General features: G+C 39.6%; 1 protein-coding gene across 2 annotated transcripts in view; it reads right to left on the bottom strand.

Annotated features, from left to right (window-relative positions):
• The window catches only part of PTPN14 (protein tyrosine phosphatase non-receptor type 14), a 203,282-nt gene that overhangs the window by 119,051 nt on the left and 64,329 nt on the right, over nucleotides 1-19,902 (bottom strand). For both annotated transcript variants that reach the window (XM_054981497.1, XM_054981505.1), the window contains exon 3: nucleotides 15,033-15,202. In XM_054981497.1, the coding sequence (XP_054837472.1) occupies nucleotides 15,033-15,202 (170 nt within the window). The remainder of the gene's footprint in view (nucleotides 1-15,032; nucleotides 15,203-19,902) is intronic.

Here is a 19,902-nt window from a genome sequence, read left to right as displayed (position 1 = left end):
AAACAGCATAGCATTTGATTGGCATACTTTTCTATGTATCCACTATCTTGCTGGGGCTGACAGAGGCCCATCCCCTTTCTTTGGCCTGAACGGGAGTCTGCACCTACTTCCCAAACTTCCTTGCCAGCTTTCCCCCAGTTCTCCTGAGTTAGACTGCTCTCAGTCAGGGTTGAGTCTCGAAAACTGACAGTACTTGACTCCCCTCAGCTAGGGCTGAAATCAGACTCCCCTCTCCCCAGCATCCAGTTCAGAATCCTTCTCTGTTCAGGTCATGCTACCCAATCTGATTCCTTGGAATAACCTGTCACTCCATTTCTGTGAAGAATTAACCGTTCACAGTCCTCCAGCTGTTTGTACAGCACTTCTAATCTTTTAAAAAGTGAAGTCTGTCACAGTGCTCCCTATGACTTACCATGAATGGCCAGGAACATTAACACCCATGTGCTGGTGGCTGGAAACTGTTCCTCTGTACTCTGACCCCCCAGGTACAGTCAAGGATGTTTTGCCTGATCCTGGATACTTTCATACAGACCTTGTAGTAGATGTGGATTGAAAGGAACTTTGAGTAACTGAGATTCACATAATGGAATCTCAATACTCTGTTCAGACCCTTCCATACAGTACATATAACAAGTCATTCATGGTTGTGTAAAGTGAGAAATAATTATTTCTAAAGACAATTGATCCCCTCCCACTATGGGGGGAAGGGGCGGGAAGAATTGTATGTATAGTATGAAACATAGCTAACCATAAGATATTTTAATTGTGCCAACAATATCAATGGAATCATCCACAAATATGTTCCTGCTTGCCCTAAAAGTTATCTACAGCTAACATTACACTGTGAAAAAATGTAGACTCAGCTACATATGGAAGCAACATAAGCTAATGGTTTAAAGTTTTCTCTGGTATTCAGCCAGGTTAATGGTCAAGCCATGCTTCAACAATCTAAGAGATGGCTAAATTAAATATTAGGTAATGGTAAGCCATACTTCCCATGTGAATTAATTAGGAGACACATACATTGAAATCCCTTAGCAAAACTGCTTTCAATATTCTAATCACGTCAAACCATCTTAAACATAGTATTCCTTAACATTCCATATAACACTTTTAACTTAAGAGTAATTAATGGTATAGAAATCCTGTTGTTTTTTTCATATCAAGTCCGTGGTTTAATGTAAATACAATTATAGCTCTCCAGAAACTATGGCTTATAAAGTAAGAACCAGCATTTTGTCTGCAATATACCTGTGGAAGGCTAGGGGAGTTCCCAATAGGGGTGTGCGATTTGGGATTCCGATTCAGAAAAAAGCCCAAATCAGGCTTGAAATATTCGGGATTCCCGAATCAGGCCCAACATTGCTGGCCTGATTCGGAAATAGCGAATCAAAGCTTTCTGGAGTGATTTGGATTTGCAAACAGCCAGAAAAGTGCTGATTGCTTTCAAACTTCCTACCCAGCTGCTTTTTTCCCTGATGGGAGCAGAGGAGGGCTTTATCCCAATCCCATGGGGAAAACGTGGCTGGGCAGGAAATTTGAAAGCCACCCTTTTAGTGTCGCATGAAAGCGACACAGAAAGAGGTGCTTTCAAGCCCTGAGCCGCTTGCTTCAGCTGGTGGTAGAGGGAGCCCCCTTGCATCAGCTGAAACAAGCCGTGCAAAACTTAAAGCGCCCTTTTGTGGCACTTGCTTCTGTTGGGGAGTTCATTCTCCTAATGTTTTCTAACATATTTGATTCTATGTCCTCTTTGATATACAATACAACACCTCCCCCAACATCTCTCTCTTGTCCAGAGTTTAGAACCCAGAGATGATTCTATCGCACCAACATTCCCCATTCCACCATGTTTCTGATATCCACTATATCTAAATTGTCTTTTAAAATCCAACACTCCAGTTTCCTCATCTTGGCTGGAGGCTTCCAGACAGCTATAATGCATTTTCCTGTCCAACAACTCTCCCCTCCCTTGGGCTCTGTGTGTCTGCACATGGCCCTCCTTTGCCTACTCATTCCCATGTTCTATTGTGCTCCCACCAACATTACCCTGAGTGTTTACCCTATTGTCCCTTTGAACTGACTTGTCCTGAACCAGAGGCTCCTCAGCTCCAGTTGGCTTTCTCCTGGGCATTGGTTTAAAAGCTGCTCTGCCACCTTTTTGATATTAAGAGCCAGCAGTGTCTTTCCCTTTTAGTTCAAGTGAAGCCTCTCTTTTTTGTCCAAGTTCAGCTTCTCGAAAAAAATTTGCTCAGTGCCTAACAAATTTAAACCCTTCCTCTGGGGTACCACTTTCTCATCTCCTTTTCGTAGGAAGTCCTTTATTTCACATTTGTTGAAATGATAAATACATATTAAAATTTAATTACACACTTTTTTGTACCAAAGAAACTCTTCATTCAAAGTATAAAGACGTGTTCATACAGATGCTAGCTTATATAAAATTGTTTGTGTAGAATTCACATGTAGTTATTCTAACACAGGATTATACACAAGAATTTAATTCTTTAAGGCTTAGAACAACTCTGGTATATTTCTATCTATTCAGTTTACCAAACCTGTGGCTAAGATCTTTCTGAATTAGGATCTGTTGAATAAAGGAAATTGTCAGTGAAATACAATGATTACTTCGTGAGACAACATTCAAATAATCCTTGTTAATCACATGCAACTAATGAGTGCACTTCTACAATAGTGTAAAACTGATTTTTACTAGCTATTTATTTATGTAGAAAATGTATATGCTTCCTCTCCAGAGATGTTCTCAAGGTAGCCTGCAATATAAAGATCATGGATGATTAAGGAGGAGAATAATTAATATGTACATTTTCTCTAAGTACAATGAAATAAAGCGGAATATACATGTTAAATCAATCAAACGAACATAAAAAGTTTCTCACTGTGTGCTCTCTTTTCACAGAACACAAGTTTCATGTGTTTCTCAGGATTTTGGGGCTTCCTTATTTAAAAAAAAGTATTATTTGTCAGAATTTCTTTTTGAACATTTTCCTCACAATTACAGCTATGATTCTATGAACAAATAAGTAATGTTCATGAAGACATCTGCTGATCTACAGACATTTTGCAAAGAAGAAAAGAGCAGTTACCAGTTCCACATTTGTTACTCCCACAGGTTTCACTAGTTGCCTGCTATGCAAGAAACACTCCATATACACAGCGTATGCTGGTACAGGAGCTAGTTTGGTGTAGTGGTTAAGAGCGGCAGGACTCTAATCTAGACACAGGTGTGGAAACTAGTCAAAGGGTCAAAATTGTTCATTTTGCTGACCAGAATTCCAAAAAAAGCTGACAAATTACTGAACAATTCAATTTCAGCCCATCAAAAAATTAGCGGTTTAAAAGTAAAACTGGGACTTCATTTAAAAAATTATGATTTTCTGGCCTCCCCATAGCCATCTATCACACACCTTTTTATTAAAAAAATATTTTTATGAAGATAGGACAATGGGTTTTTTAATGAATTTTATGAAGATAGGACACCTCTTGGAGGTGAATAAGCCATGAGGCCAGACATATTTTTTTAATTCTTCACTTTTCCTGTAGCACCATCAGTGTGTATGGCACTTCATGGATAAAGAAAATCTGTCTTGAGGACCTTTCTGCCTTAAAAGGAAACAAAGGGAGGCAAGATAGGTTGAGGTGAGGAAAAGTAGAGGATGGATTTTAATTCATTCCAGTTATATATGTTTAGGCTTAGCTTTAGTAGAGAAGGAGAGTTGGGCAAAAGGGTAACTGTGGAGGAAACTCCAGCCCTAGTCTAAGCTGAAGGATGTTTTATTACCTAAACTATCAAAATGTTTAATATTGAGCTCACTTTTCAACTTAGGATTCATAGCAGTGTGTTGCCAATAGATATCTGCAATCTCTCTTCCACCCACATTTTACTATATATATTGGATCTGATTGATTTCAGAGTCACGTGTATGTACTGGATGGATGCAGTCAGGAAATGTTGTTTTTGCCCCAACTCTAAGATATTGGGTAAAATGTAATGTATTTTTTTCAGTTTTCAAAAATATTACTTGTTTTACAAAACCTTCAAGAGAGTTGGAATGTATGAATTGAATAGATTTGTTTGTGTCTGATCTGAGATTTTAAAAATAATTATTAAAAAAGTACCATACATTTTGGTGATCTTCAAAATTCCCTGTGATTATTTGCTTCAAAACAAAATGTATGAAAGTTAACCGCATCTCTGCCCCCTCCCCATGGGAAATCTGATTCTGTAATTCAGTTGTCTTGAAGAAAGTTGACTCTTAAACGAATGACTGAACACTGAAAAGTATAGCCAAAGGAATGCATAAAAATGTTCATGTTTTATTAGTATGTTAAGTTCATGATGAAATGATTAGTACAAGAAGCAACAATTGGGGTTAAGATAAAAATGTTTAAAGTTAGTTTGTTAAAAATGTCCTTTTTTCGCTGCAATACAAAGTTGCAGTCACCAGGGAAGTAATATTATTCTTCTAGCAGTTGTACATATTAAAGGTGACCTTCCCATACTGTGGTGACTCATTGTTTGATGAGTAGCAGCTATATATGTGCTTTCATTTATAGGTATTACATTTTGAGTTGATGGCTTTGTTGATGTTTATATAACACATGCAAGTTTATCTCCTGATGCTACATTGGACTTATCAATGTGCATATGTGAACTTGCCTGATACTACCAATTGAGAATCATTGAGAGTTAATGTAACCTTTGGCTTATTTTATACTGATACACTTGAACCAGTTAGTTAATTCTCTTTTGCAGTGTTGCAGATAATTCTTCATGTTTGTGCATGTTTATCTAAGTTTTGAACTTCATGTATAGTTCCTTGGTTGAGCCAGTCACACACTGTCAGCATAACCCATCTCACAGGATAAAATGAAGAAGGAGAGAATGATGTTTATCAGTTCTGGGGATTTTTTTTTAGTGTTTTCTTTCTTGGATGTTGTCTTGAGTTTTGCTGGTATAAAGGTTGGGGATATAAGTTTTATAAGAAGAGCCCTTCAGGAAGAAGTCAGTGGCCCAACAGCATCCTGTTTTAAGGGTTTGTTGCCTCTGTTTATGAAAATTCCCTTCACTCGCCATGGCTAGTAGTCATTGATAGGCTTATCCTCCATGAGTCTAATTCCCTCTTAAAGGCATTTGTGGTTGTAGATTTGAATGGCAATGAATTCTTTGAATTTAATTACTGGTTGAGTAAAAAAGTATTCCTTTTGTCGGTCCTGAACTATTGCTCATCAACTTCATTAGGTGCTCCCAAGTTGTGTTATTATGAGAGTGGGAGAAAAAGCTCTCTTTCCACTTCTCCATCATGTCCCTCCCTTAATTACCTTTTTTCTAAACTAAAAAGTTTCAGACTTTTCTCCAATCTGGTAATCATCTCATTTGCCCTCTTCTGTACTTTTTACAGCTCTGCAATTTCTTTTTTTGAAATGCAGAAATCAGAACTATACATGGTATTTCAAATGTTAAAATAATATATGGAATCCAACGACAGATGGTTCATTGTGGTTTGAAAAAGTTTGAAGAGAACTGGGGAATGGTTGTGACTTGTGAGTCTAGAATATGGACACACTGTAACCTTGTTCCATATAAAGACCTAATTCATTGTAATCAAAGTTGCTGACATCTGTTTATTCTCGTTGCCATCAGCAGGTCTGAGTCAAGCTCTTGTATAGTTGATTGATCAAAAGCAAAAAAAAAAAAGTAGTAAGTTTCCTGCTTTCATGGTATTATGATTTCCTTCCTCAGGACTTAATGGGAACATTACTGAGTCACTAATCGGAGCAAACCTCGTTTGGACAAGTTAAGAGGACAGGAAATCTGCTTATCATTCAAGCACTTGCAGAAATGTGCTGTGTTTATAAAGGCAATGACAGGCTTGTTTTTCCTTTGGCTCACAGTTGCATAATCATCCCCTCCCCTTATAATGTGATTTAGAGAGAGAAAACAATGTAGTCCCTGAGATGGTGGTAGTATAAAGACTTCAGGTGGGCATAACTGTGAGCATAACTGAAGTATAAAATGTTTTGTGCATCTATGAGTGAGATATTGATATCTGAGATAATTTCATATATACAGTTTGACATATTACAAATAAAAAGATGCTTTCTCATCTATTCTCCATGCAAGCATTCCACATCTACATCAATAGCATTTATTAGGAAGATCATACTGAGTTCACATTTATGCCTCTCCCAAGCACCTTCCTCCTCTGCCTCGTGTCTAGAGTCTTCACTACAGTGTGTCAGCCACATTCATGCTTGTATTCAGGTCATCAGAGGGTAAACTGAATACATAATTTGCAAACAATGTTGTTGTACAGGTGATTCTGAAGTTCAGTTTTTGTTGACAGCTCTGCTGATCCATGGCTAACAAAAGAATTCCCTTCACTTGCCCAGACCTGTGTTGTATCTGGGCTTAGCCCAATAGTAAACTGTAAACACATACCTGAGCAGAGTTCCTAAGTAAGAAGAGGTCTCTTGTACATAATCTCCTTTGAGAGTTGACCCACACATGTCAGAAGTCTCAAAGGATGTCTGTACAAAACACAGGTTTTGTACTTACTTAGCAGCATACCCCATGGAACATGGTGGAGCTTAGCATGTATAGTATCAGGCAGTAACAGTAGACCGGTAAATGGTGGGCTATAAAAATGGCTTATTTAGGCAGTATTAACAAGGTTCCACTAGATATCAAGAATGGCTTGTAATCCAGATGTGATCATCTATAGTTGCTTCTGGAGAAGGAAATAACAACAGCAACAACATGCAATTTATACACCATCCTTCAGGACAACTTAATGCCACAATCAGAGTGGTTTACAAAATGTGTTGTTATTATCCTAACAACAAAACACTGAAGTAGGTGGGGCTGAGAGAGCTCTGAAGGAGCTGTGACTGACCCAAGGTCACCCAGCTGGCTTCAAGCAGAGAAGTTGGGAATCAAACCTGGCTATCCACAGGGGTGGGAAATGGTCAGCAAAATCAGCAAAAGTCAGTTTTTTCATCTCAGTCAGCAATTTGTCAGGTTTTAAAAAAACTGGTCAGCAAAATCAGCATTTCTTTATTTCTTGTGAATGCAATTCGTGGATTTTTTTGTTTTTGTTACTACATTTTGGGGGAAACATGATGACTTTCGAGTGATACATTCCGTAGGGGCATGGCAGACCTGGGAGACAATGCATCAAATGTAATTTTCCTTCTTCGTGATTTTTTTTTTATGGGTGGCCATCACGATGGGAGGATTTCACAAAAATTCAAAGTGATCTCAGTATCCCAAATCATCATTCCTTGAAGTATGTTTCTTCTAGATGGTTATCACTAGAGAATCTGCAATGAACTGAAAAAACTTTCTGAAAAGGAACAGCTACTCTTTTTAACAGGAGCAAAAAAACATTTCATAGCAGCCTGCAAACACCTTTTACTTCAGTCATCTTTGGACACGCCTATCCTCAGAAATCTCCAATGTTTAGCTCCAGCACAGCGAGTCAAGGAAGGAACCCACAAGGATATAATGAAAGTAGCAGCAGCACTCCCAAAGGATATTCCACTGGACATGATTGTGGATGAATGGAAACTTCTTAGACTCGAAGATGAAACTGCCAGTGAAACTTGCCGCATAGATACATACTGGAATCAGTTCTTTGAAAAGACAAAAACATCTGGAGATCCAAAATACCCACTGGTTACCAAAGTGGTGAAAGCAGCATTATGTTACCACATGGTAATGCAGACATAGAAAGAGGGTTTTCAAAATCTGGATGCATTTTGACCAATGACAGGTCAGCATGTCAGAGAGAACTTTGAGTGCCCACCTGATGGTCAAAGAAACTTTATATCATGTATATGAAAACAAGGTACACCGTGTTAATATCACGCAGGAGCTTTTACAGATGGCAAGAACAGCTCATGTTCATTACAAGCAATATTGTGATGAACGGCATGCCATTAAAGAGAAGAAACAAAAAGAAAAATAAAAGAAAGGGAAAAGACAGAGTAGTTAGAAAGGTTTAAGAAGATAGAAAGTGAAAAGTATACAAGAGAAAGTATACAAGAGAAAAAAGCAAAACTGAAAAAGCTGAGACAAGAACAGAAGGAGAGGAGGAGGATTGATCAAACATTGCTAAGTGATGCAACCAAACATGTAAAGGAGGCTGCTGAGAAAAAGGATACGGTGGGATTCAACATGGCACAGCCCGTGCTAGAAGAAGTGAAGAAAGCAATGGAAGAAGAGGACAAGAAAAAAATGCTGACAGATGCAGTGCAGAAAACTGTTGAGAAATGAAAGAGAACTTCTTTTTTCAGCAAAAAAACAAAGATAAAGTAAAAGCAAAGACAAATCTTACCTTACAACAATTGTTTTGTTTTAATATTTTTTGCTGTTTTATTATCTACAGTATGCAAAGTAATCTTTTTTGCCTTAAATTTTGTACAACAATAAACCATTGACCTATCTTCATAAAAATATTTTTTTAATAAAAAGGTGTGTGATAGATGGCTATGGGGGGGCCAGAAAATCATAATTTTTTAAATGAAGTCCCAGTTTTACTTTTAAACCGCTAATTTTTTGATGGGCTGAAATTGAATTGTTCAGTAATTTGTCAGCTTTTTTTGGAATTCTGGTCAGCAAAATGAACAATTTTGACCCTTTGACTAGTTTCCACTCCTGTGTCTAGATTAGAGTCCTGCCGCTCTTAACCACTACACCAAACTAGCTCCTGTACCAGCATACGCTGTGTATATGGAGTGTTTCTTGCATAGCAGGCAACTAGTGAAACCTGTGGGAGTAACAAATGTGGAACTGGTAACTGCTCTTTTCTTCTTTGCAAAATGTCTGTAGATCAGCAGATGTCTTCATGAACATTACTTATTTGTTCATAGAATCATAGCTGTAATTGTGAGGAAAATGTTCAAAAAGAAATTCTGACAAATAATACTTTTTTTTAAATAAGGAAGCCCCAAAATCCTGAGAAACACATGAAACTTGTGTTCTGTGAAAAGAGAGCACACAGTGAGAAACTTTTTATGTTCGTTTGATTGATTTAACATGTATATTCCGCTTTATTTCATTGTACTTAGAGAAAATGTGCATATTATTGTTCTCCTCCTTAATCATCCATGATCTTTATATTGCAGTGAAGAATTAAAAAATATGTCTGGCCCCATGGCTTATTCACCTCCAAGAGATCTCCCTCATACACATTCCATATGTCCCTCTTCCTGCTCCTCTACCCCTTGAAAGCAATTCCCTATTCTTCTATGCATCTGTCAAACAAGTCATAGTCTGTATTACGCAGATGATTTGCATGCTCCTTTAGAATACACAAAAATCCCAAAATCAATTTAAAACAATTCATTTGCAACAGACATTGAGAGAAACAACAGACACTGGGGAAAAACATTAAACCAAGATGAAAAACAAGCAAGATAAATAATCCTGGGGGAATTAAAGGGGGGAGGAGTTTTAACCCAGTGCCAAAAACACCCAACAATATGGGTCCATAGGGACAATACAGGCTGTTGCTTACCTGACCTATTCCTCTACTCCAGGTTTACCTAATAAAATCCTTGGCTGTCAATACCCCCTCTTCAATTACTATAGCAGCACTAAGATAGTTTTAGTTTCTAGCGCCTCATTTCATAATGTTACTAAGAGAAAAAAATGTATGTACATGTTGACTCCTTACTCACTTTAAACAATGCAGACAGATTGCTAAACTGCTGCCCTAAGCAATTCTCCTAAATAAGCCCTTCAGAGCTTTTTAAGATTAGGTGTTAAAATGTGATCCATCTACCCAATACTATCAACTTTGATCAGAGGCAGTTTTCTAGGAGTTAGGGAGAGAGATGTTATTTCATGGTTCCATGAAGAGGGAAGGAAGGCAAAACAATTTTTGTGGTGCAGGATTCCAGCATGCTCAAGGTCTTTTCTTGGTTACTTCTGAGATTAAAATGTATTTATTGTGGCTACTTTTTATGCCTCCATAGAATCAGACACACATGCACTCCCGAGGAATGAACATAGGTGATCTTAAACCTGGGCAAGGAATGACTCCTTTCCTTTAGCAACAGAATGGTCATGAGGATAAACTGAGATCATCTCAAGTTAGTCAACCCTGTGCTCTTTGGCAGAGTTGGCTGTATGTTTGGAGCAAAATGACATCCCATGGGGCCCCATATTTGCAGAGATGTAGAAAGTGAATACAGCCAAGTATACCAGCCCTGCCACCCATCCCTCTGAATTTTTCCAAACTTGGGCACAACACCCTATGCATGAGCAAATTGTAGACTCACAGTACCAGCCTTGTGTACAGGAAAGTTGCTTTCACAACATGCTTAATCAGAGGGTAGAAGTTATGCATGCGCCCAGACTATCCCCATTTTTGGGCAAGCATGAGTACAAGAGAAATGGACTATAGTGTTCAGTATAAGTAGGAGATTAGGCAGTGAGCTTAGTCCTATTCCCAGTGTCTTTTGGCCCATCCTTGAATCTCTTATACATGTGCATGGTAGACTCTCAACAGCAGCAGACACTGGACAACTCCTTCTTTTACTCACTGGATACACTGGATAAAGCACTGCTCCTCGGAGAAAAACATGGGCTACAAATGTGATGAATACAGCTCAGATTTAGCTCCTCAAATTATATCCAGGATTGGGTATATTCAGCTTGAAACTACATTGGTATGTGGAGACAGCAGGTTGCAAAGAAATCTATTTTATGTAAATAATGTGTATTTCAGTATTTTTCAGATATAAATATTCTGCCTGTACTGCCCCAACACATGTGAAAATGCAGCCAGTTCCTCCCACCAAGGCTGACAGCCTAGCAGAGTGTCAATAGCATCTTAAAATATTTGGCTCAAATAGTTCAGTTTTCAGAAATCAACACAATGAGAACAAGCTCTCTATTCACTGGCAGGAGTCAGCAGGGAGAAGGATTTGCAGTCCTCAGCAAATTATTTTATAAACAAGGAATTAATGCCTTGAGGGTGCTCTCTTTCTGAAGTCCACAAGAGAAAGTTTTGACCCTCAGGATGAATCCCAAGTAATGAAAGCAAAGAATCTAAAAGCACTGCAGCAAAGCCAGCTCATGACCTCCTCCCGCAGAAGCCTATCCCACATGAAATGCACACAACAACTACCCAACAACATTAGGATTAGATTCAAGGAAATCTGAGCTATTAAAATTGATGGGCTAAAAATTAGGCCCTCCCCCAGAGTCATCTCCTCCAAGGTGTAATCCCATATAACTGTATAACCGCTGTAAATTCTGCAACCATGTAGGTGGGGGCTGATTATGTGGTGATGATTTGCAAAGGAGACTCATACCAAACCTTCATAGGATGGCACCATGTGAAAGGGCATCCTAAGCTCACGCTGCCCATTTAGGATGGAATGTTCCTTTGAAGTGTAAATATTTTGAAATATATACCAACATCAAAGCATCAATACCCACAAGGAATTAGGAAGCCCACAGTGAACCTGGCCAGCTTTTAAACATTTTGTTATGTCAAGGCCCTAAATCTTCGTCTTATACATTTTGCCTTTTTGCTCTGTGCTCCTTCAGACATCCTCTAAACTGGCTGTGGCTTTGTGAAGCCGATACCAAAGCCAATGAAGAAGGGGAGGGAGCATTATGCTTTCATCACAGCTGAATGAATATTAAAGGAATGTGGTGGAAATGACTAATTTCTAACATCACACACTTACACACTCACCACTGACATCAAAAGGGGGGTAACTTGAGACTTGAAATACTCAGGGCAGGCATGTATTATCACATTTTCATGGTAATCACCCACAGGTGCAACACTGTGCTTGGAAAGTGTTACAAGTCAGATATTGCAAATTCTTATTCCACACATTTAAATGGATATGTCTTAGATGCGCCCCTCCCCATATGAGTCCTCTCTGCATACCCTTTATTCAATAGTATGGAAACCAACTTCTTAGCAGTTACTCCAACTCTGTAGAATGATTGCTCTGTCAGAAGAGGGAAGGCCTCTTTCGGAAGACTGTTGAGGAGAGCAGAATGTGCTTCAGAATGTGCACTAGCTGTCCATGGTTGTTTTAATTTGTTTTACTGTACAAAGCAGATTTAAAAGGATGCTGTGAGCGGCCTTAGAAATTGTGGAAAGAAAGGACATTAGCATTTTGCATAAAGGATTAGTATGAGCTTTAGGTATATTAGCATTTTCTGCAAACCAAGTGAATATGTTGACAATATTTTTCTTACCCTGTCTTGCAAAACCCCAGGAAATCCGAGCATGTGTAGTTATTAGCCAATTATCCTACTTTAAATTCTGAAACATGCTATGAAATCCCCTGTCCTTCACCAAAAAGAGTGAAGGAAAGAGATGAACAAAATTAAAAAACGAAGCAGCAGGATGTATAGCTATAGCCATTGCAACAGTAGTTCCACAGCTCTGATCGAACTTTCCACTAGGCTGGAACCGTAAGATATGTTGTTTGAATTAAGGAAAGGAAAAGTACTATTTAAAAATGATAGTTAATTGAACAAAGTGAAATCAAAGATTATTTATACTAAAAAACTATAGGACAGTAAAACTTTTTAAAGGAATCATCTCATATTGCAACAGTTTGAAAACAGTTTGAAAACAAAGCAAAGCTAGACTGAGGAAATTATGAGCTACTTTTTTTTTTATGGAAAACACCGTTGGTGGGGAGAGGAAAGAACACTTTTTTTATTTCTTGATTTATATTCCCACTTGAAATCACAAAACAGAATTTCATCCTGCATTACTTTCCAGGAAAGTTAGAATCACAGAAAAGGAAAAACTTGCCAATATGTAAACGATGACGGAACACTGAGCATGTTATAAATGCCTCGCTTTATCTCACTTTGCTTCAGATGCTGGGTGAGGGGAGCACTAATCTGTGAAGATCGATCCTTGTTAGAAGCATGGACAATGAAAATTGGCAAGAAAATGTGCAGAGAAATGGACTTTACAAAGACAGATGAGTTAAATTAGTGCCATTCAGAAGTCCTTCAAAATGCTACATGGCAGGATAAGCCGCTGTGCTCCATATGCGAATGCTGCAATTTCTGTACTTTGCAGGTGACAGACCTCTACAAATGTGAATGTTTACATAAAATCTTTACAATGTGCCTCTCTCACTCCCTTTTGTGTCCCCATCAACAAATACTATGCAGGCTAATGGGCAAAACTGGGAAAAGAGCTGATCCATTGAAATACTCATCCCATTAACCAGCCAGGCACACACATAACATTTGATTCCATGTTAATAGGAAGCATGACAGCATGTTCCGGCTCACATACTCCTTTGCCCATCATCTTGCATATGTGAATTCCCTCTTCCTTTCATAGCTTAATTTAGCCATGGTATAGAATTAATTAGGATCATCAATAACCAAGTTAACAATAAGAAGTATTTTAAACTGTGCTATAAGGAAATCATACATAATTAAGGCTAAACCAATGTAGCAACACTATACTAGGGTTCAGGAAAAGGGCGGGGGGGGCAGTGATGTGATAGAAGAGTAGAGTAGGGAAGGTCATAACCAGGCCTTAGAAGACAAGACAAGTGATGTGATAGAAGAGTAGAGTAGGGAAGGTCATAACCAGGCCTTAGAAAACAAGACAATGTACCATAGGGAAAAACAAAAAAACACCACACTATATAAAACCTCCAGCAGTCCTTGATTTCAGTAGTTGTGAAGAGGCCTTGACAGATCACAATTCAAGACACCTGCGTTAAGAAGGGGCCCCAATTCCAATAAAGGTTTCTTTTCATAGGACTAAACACAAAAGCTTAATCTATGCAGAAACAGTGGCCCAGGAACTAAATGCAATAATTCCTACTAAAGAATATTTTCAGAATTTGAGCTGTAATCTGAGCAGAGACCAATGATATATGATGGATTTGGTCTATACAACAAGAGAATAGCAACACATTACAGTCTCTAAAACATTATAAAATGGGATCCATTTCAGCACCAAGGGACATATCACACTTAAAGAGCTAACTTAAATTAGCAATCCATGCAAATATCTACCCTTCAAAGCACCATAAAAGTTGTTTTATGCTGAGCAGCTATTCAAATTGCAGGTGTTTCAGCTATGCAAACTAGTACTGCCTCTCCACCTGGCAATACAGAGAACAGCTGGATGGCCGCAAAGTTGCTGTTTAACATGTCTGTAATTAAAATAGTGTCTTCCAGAAAAAAATGTTTTGAAAGCAATTATACCAACTTTCCTGTTTCCTGTATACAGAACACTTCATTACACAGAAAGCATCAGGTAACCTCTGTAAGTGCAGAGTTCTGGCTTATGCCCACATTCTTAAGAACTACCTTTTTTGGCATTTGTATAAGGTACCTGGAACAACATGTAGCAAAATCTATTCAGTAAGTTTCTTTTTTAAAAGTATGTTTTATATAGTTTTAAGGAGACCCCTCCCCCCCAAGAACTCGAGAATCTAACGCAACTCCAAAAGGACCATGAAAATATATATCTATATATCATCAACTGGAACTTCACTGCACTACCATGGTTTAATGCAGACATAAAGCTGGCTTCCTGAAAACTATAGCTTTCAAACCAAGGTTTGAAGCAGGTTCACAATTCCTAGTTAAAATAGAATCTAAGTAGCGTTAGCCATAATAAACTTTGGCAATGATTTAATGCTAAGCAGTGGCTAAAGTTAAAATAATAAGGAAAGGGAGAATGAAATACATGCCATAGAGATGTGGAAGACTCCAAATCTGCAAACTAGGGGTAGGATCCTAACTAAAATTACAATCAGCAAAGTGGGACTTTGCTGTATCCCTCAAATTTTGGCCTAGTGGACAGGAGGTCCCAAGAACAGCATGAGGGCAGGATTTGGAGGTCAGTCATAGAAAGGAGGAAATCAGCAAAAATCTCCTCTCTCCTCTATCATTGGAAATTTCTACCAGATCTGACCCAATGGTTTGTAGGGAGCCAACCCCCTGCAACAGGCCAATTTTCTTAGGTGCAAAACATGAGATCGAATACCTTGTGATTTCTTGTTGTAATCGGGCAACACTGGGCACATAGAACATGACCCCAAAGAAAAGCAAAGGTTCACTGGCAAATTTGTCCATCTGCTTTTTCAGAGGTTTCTCCAGTTCCACCCATCTCACTTGCTGGCTCTTGCTGTGAAACCAAAGGCCAAAGTAGTGTGTCTAGAGAGGAAAGAGTGTAAAAAGAGAAATTTAGTGTCTAGTAAGTTAAAAAGAACAAACCTCATCCATCTATTCCCCTTCCCTATATTTAATGCTCATCCTCTAAACATCTTAGCAACACAGAATTTTCGTTCCTTCATCTCACATCAAGGAGCAAACCTCTGTTTTCCAACGCTCCAGATGTATTCATATGACTTTTTGCAGTTATTAGTTTTCCAGATAGCATCTAGTCTTGTAAGCAGGTTCAATATTTGGCACGGATTAAGATATCCAGCCTAGTGGAAACAGGTGCTCTCAACTCTATAGAAACTTCCACTGGATTTAAGGTTCAGACTGATACAACAAAAAGAGAAGACCAGTCTCCAAAGATTCAGGATAATTTTCACTCCTCTGATAATGCCAGTCATTGAAAATGTGGAGAACCTGATATTATCCTAACCCTGGAACTTCCAAATTATCTGTAATTTTTGGACAGGAGTAAAAACAGAGAAGCAGCCTAAATCAGGAAACTGTCAATTACCCTTAGTTAATTTAATAACCAGACATATACCAATCATAGCTAGCCAGGAGTAGAATGGCAATCTGAATGGCTAAATAAAAGGCCCTAAAGCCTTGCAAAGCTATAGTTCTAAATATTGAGGACTGAGATACACATCTTCACAGAACAACTGATATATATATTAAAATACCTTTGATAAACTAAATAGAAAAGTAAGCCGCTTGTCAAAGAAAACAAATGTTTAAAAAATCCCTATAGATCGTCCTTCCTCCCAATTCCCATTTTTTCAAGTCCTCTGGATATTTTTGCTTTCCATAATTTGCTTTCCAGTTGATTGTTACGTAAAAAACATAACATATACTATATATTAAAAGAAAACTGTTACTACATAACCTCCCAAAAAGTTTGACAATGCATATTAAACTGCAGATAGGCTCAGACTGCAAGACTATAACTCAGAGATTGTGCCTATAATTTTGAAAGTTCTAACGTTAACAGGAGACAACTACAGATGACACCAGTCCAACAACAGGGCACAATCATCTACTCTCCACTGGGCCTTCGGTTTGAACAGAGAAGGCAGCAAGATACAGAGATTAATGAGGCACTAATATTGATGACATACGTGTGAATTTATGTTTCTCTTCACTCTAATCTTGACAGCTTGTGCAGGGTACTAGAAATGCATTTGATTCTAAACCTCAAATGGCACATATCTCAGTGAAAATATGGTATGGAAATTGTATGGGGGAAAAGGCCAAACAAAGCAATAAACACTATATAAGTTTCCACTGTTAAAATGATTCCAATTAACCAAAGTGACGTGTGGTTTAAGCTTACATCAGTTGACGGCAAGACTAAAACAGTACAGTAATTAAAAGCAGATTTAAAAGAAAAAGCTTTCTGCTGTATATATATTTAAAAAATCAGATGTAGAGGGGGAAGACAGAGACCCAATTCTTCAGAAATAAACTAACCTTTAAAAAAAAACCTTAGAGCTCTTCCAACATTCCAAATAAAAACAAGTGAGCACAAATGTCTCCTTTCGGTGTCTGGCAAGCAGCCATAGTTGTACAGAAAGTTGCCCACTGTGTACAAATCAGACATTTATGTGAAGATTGAACCACAATGATTGTACTGGAGGCAGAATACCTTTTTATGGAATTCAGGAGAGGTAATAGGACTTGTCTTGCATGAAAACATATTGCTAACCAAAAGATCTGCTTGCCACTGCAAGTAGGTGTGAATAAACAATTACATTAAATGCCTCTATTCCAGCTATTTTGCTATAATCTTTCCTGTAAAGTTCTTTGTTTATCTTATATGTAGCCTTTACCTTTTACTTTTCAGGCCTGGTATTTTCTTCCAGCCTGAAAAATAAGAGAGTCAAACATGCAGTGCACGAACCGACTTCCAAAAACACAGGTTACTGTTTGGGGTCCCTAGGATTACTAAGAGGCTTGAGACTTTGATGAAGGCAAACTCTCACACCTTAAAAAGCAGCACAGGGAACGGATGGTTATTTATATTTTTCTGGTCCAAATATACATCTGAAAAATACCTTATTGGTATTCATTTGGGAGGTCTTTATTGGACAGGCATAATTAGGGTTCTCTGCAATTTAGGTGTCATTTGCTTGAAAAATAGCCACTCCAGTCCCCTAGAAAAAGTCTCCCACAGGGGGCCTGCAAAAGTTTAATGCTGAGAGAGAAAAAAGTACTACCACTGTCTTTATCCAACAGTTTCAGGACTCTGAGAGTCTCTCTACACAAGACATCTTACACGACGACACTCAAGTGACTTACTTCCTGTGTGGTCTTATATTCAAGGGTACTCTGTCTCCCTAGCAGAGCATGTGTATCCACAATGGGAGATCTTTTACTTGAACATTCCTTTTTATGGTGTCTTGTGCAGAAAGACTCTCAGATATCAATCATATCGGGAACAATTTCTATTATTTTCCTACTGAAGGAATGCAAATCGAGTCCATACCATCTGAAAACCAAAAAGTTAGGAAGATATCTATAATTAATGGTAACACTGGGCTTGCTTCCTTCTTAACATTCCCTGCACTCTAGAAGGAGAGGACCAAGTGCCAATTCACTGAAACACCGTAACCTTTGAAATAGCGTCTCCTTTCCAAAAACTGCCATAGCTCGCTTACCAAAGCTGCAACTGCCTTTGCCTAAGTGTCTGAGATTAGCAGCTGCCAGAGAATTTGCAATGCTGGAGGAGGATACCTTGATTCTCAAAAGCTTATGCCCTAGAAATTTTATTGGTCTTTAAGGAGCTACTGGCCTTGAATCTTGCGGCAATGCTACTGGGAAAGACAAAGACACTCCCCTCAGTAAGTTCCTTCTTTCTCTTCTCCAGCACTGCAAGGTAAATGAATTGTGCTAAAGCAAGCCATTCCATTCCTTTTTACTCCACAGCTCTGTTCCCTACTTTGGAATTTTAAAACAGAGAGAAACTTGAATACATATTTTCTCACTGAACCATCAAAGTTATGTACTAGGGATGGGCACAAACAAAAATACAAATTAAAGTTCATCACGAACTGGGCCAGTTCATGGTTTGCAAAATAGCAGTTCGTCAGACCTTATTTCTCACGACCCGCTATAATTTTTAGGGTGGTTTGGATAATTTTTCAGTTCGTCACGGCAGACAGTCTGGCACCGAGAAATCTATTCCCTAGGCAATAGAGGGGATGGTCTTCTGCAGACCTCCTGCAGCCCTGGGAACACCAATGTCAGCGCTCCAAAGCTTGACAGGCAGCTCTGGTTGCCAACCAGAGAGCTCCCATTCTGCTCTATGAGAGCAGAAGGATACATAACCTCCAGCTCTCAGGAGAGTGGTTTCACTTTCCAGCAGGCAGTCAGAGAGGGAGGAACTGCTGTTCGATTCTCAGTCACAGAGGGTGGTATCTGAAGCCTGTGATTCAGATTCCGGTGCTTCAGGGCTGGTGGTGGGTCAGGGCTCTGACCCCAAACCTAGTCTCCATGCCACTGCCAGACTCTGTCACCAAGTGTCAGGGCTCTGGACCACCCCTACTTCCTTGTGGATACTGGGGTCTGACCCCACCCCAGTCTCTGTGCCACTGCCAGACTCTGTCGCTAAGTGTCTGGGTGAGTCAGGAATCTGGACCACTCCTAGTGCTTTCCAGGTGCAAAGAATCCCCCTGCAAGGGGACTTTTAACCTGAGTCCCCATGGGTTCTCCCATTCCCTAGTCCTCCAGTGCCTGCCACCTTCTGGCTGCATCCTAGCATAGGTACTCGGTTGTCCATAGCTGGGTTCATTCCAGGAGGATCTGACCCCCCTTTTTTGGAATTCCTTGACACTAAGACCATCCAGGGCCTCAACATCCCAACCATACACCCCCTCACCATATCCATTCCCCCAAAACTCACCCCCCGCCCCCGGTAGGGGAGATGTATTCTGGGCATTGACACTCGGAAATCCGCTCTCTTTCAGGGATAGTGGAATTTTGGCTGTGGCTGCTTCTTTCCCACATACACATACCTCCCGCCAATGCCTCTGAGTCCCCCCAGGAATTGTCACTTCCACCCTTCCCTGTCCATATCTGCCTCCTCACGAGTTGTGTCCGTGGATGACCCAAGATCCACCTCATTGCACAAAATCGACCTCATAGTGCAACAGCAACACCCATGGCACAACACATCTACCTCATAGCCAAAGTTCTACCTCTTAGTACAACACCTACCTCGTGAACAGGCATCCACTTATGCAACTTCCACCTCATCAAAAATCTACCCGCACCAGCAAGCTTTTGTTTGGCTGCTGCACCCATGGTTCCCCAACTACTGCAACAATTTCCCAAATGAAGAGGTGGGCAGGTGACCACCTCCCAGGCCCGCAAGGAATGGATGGCCACCCCCAGAATCCATGTTCCCTACATGGAGGCGTGTAGGTGACCACCTCCCAGGCACCGAGGGGAGGCACCCCAGAAGCCCGTCGCCCTTGCGTAGCCGACCTTCCAGGTCGCGACCGAGAACCAGTAGGCATCCTGCAGGGCTGGGCTCTTGGGGGCTGTGCTGGAAGCTGCCAATGCAAGTCAATTGGTATTTGTGGTTCTCATTATATCTAACGGAACTTTCCTTGGGGTACCCACTTTGGGGGTCTATAAATTGGACAGCCGAAATCCAATCTTCACCAAACTTGGAGGGTGGCTGGATGAGAGCC

The sequence above is a fragment of the Eublepharis macularius genome, chromosome 1, assembly GCF_028583425.1.
Source record: "Eublepharis macularius isolate TG4126 chromosome 1, MPM_Emac_v1.0, whole genome shotgun sequence".
Classification (NCBI taxonomy): domain Eukaryota; kingdom Metazoa; phylum Chordata; class Lepidosauria; order Squamata; family Eublepharidae; genus Eublepharis; species Eublepharis macularius.
This window is presented reverse-complemented; position numbering and strand designations above follow the sequence as displayed.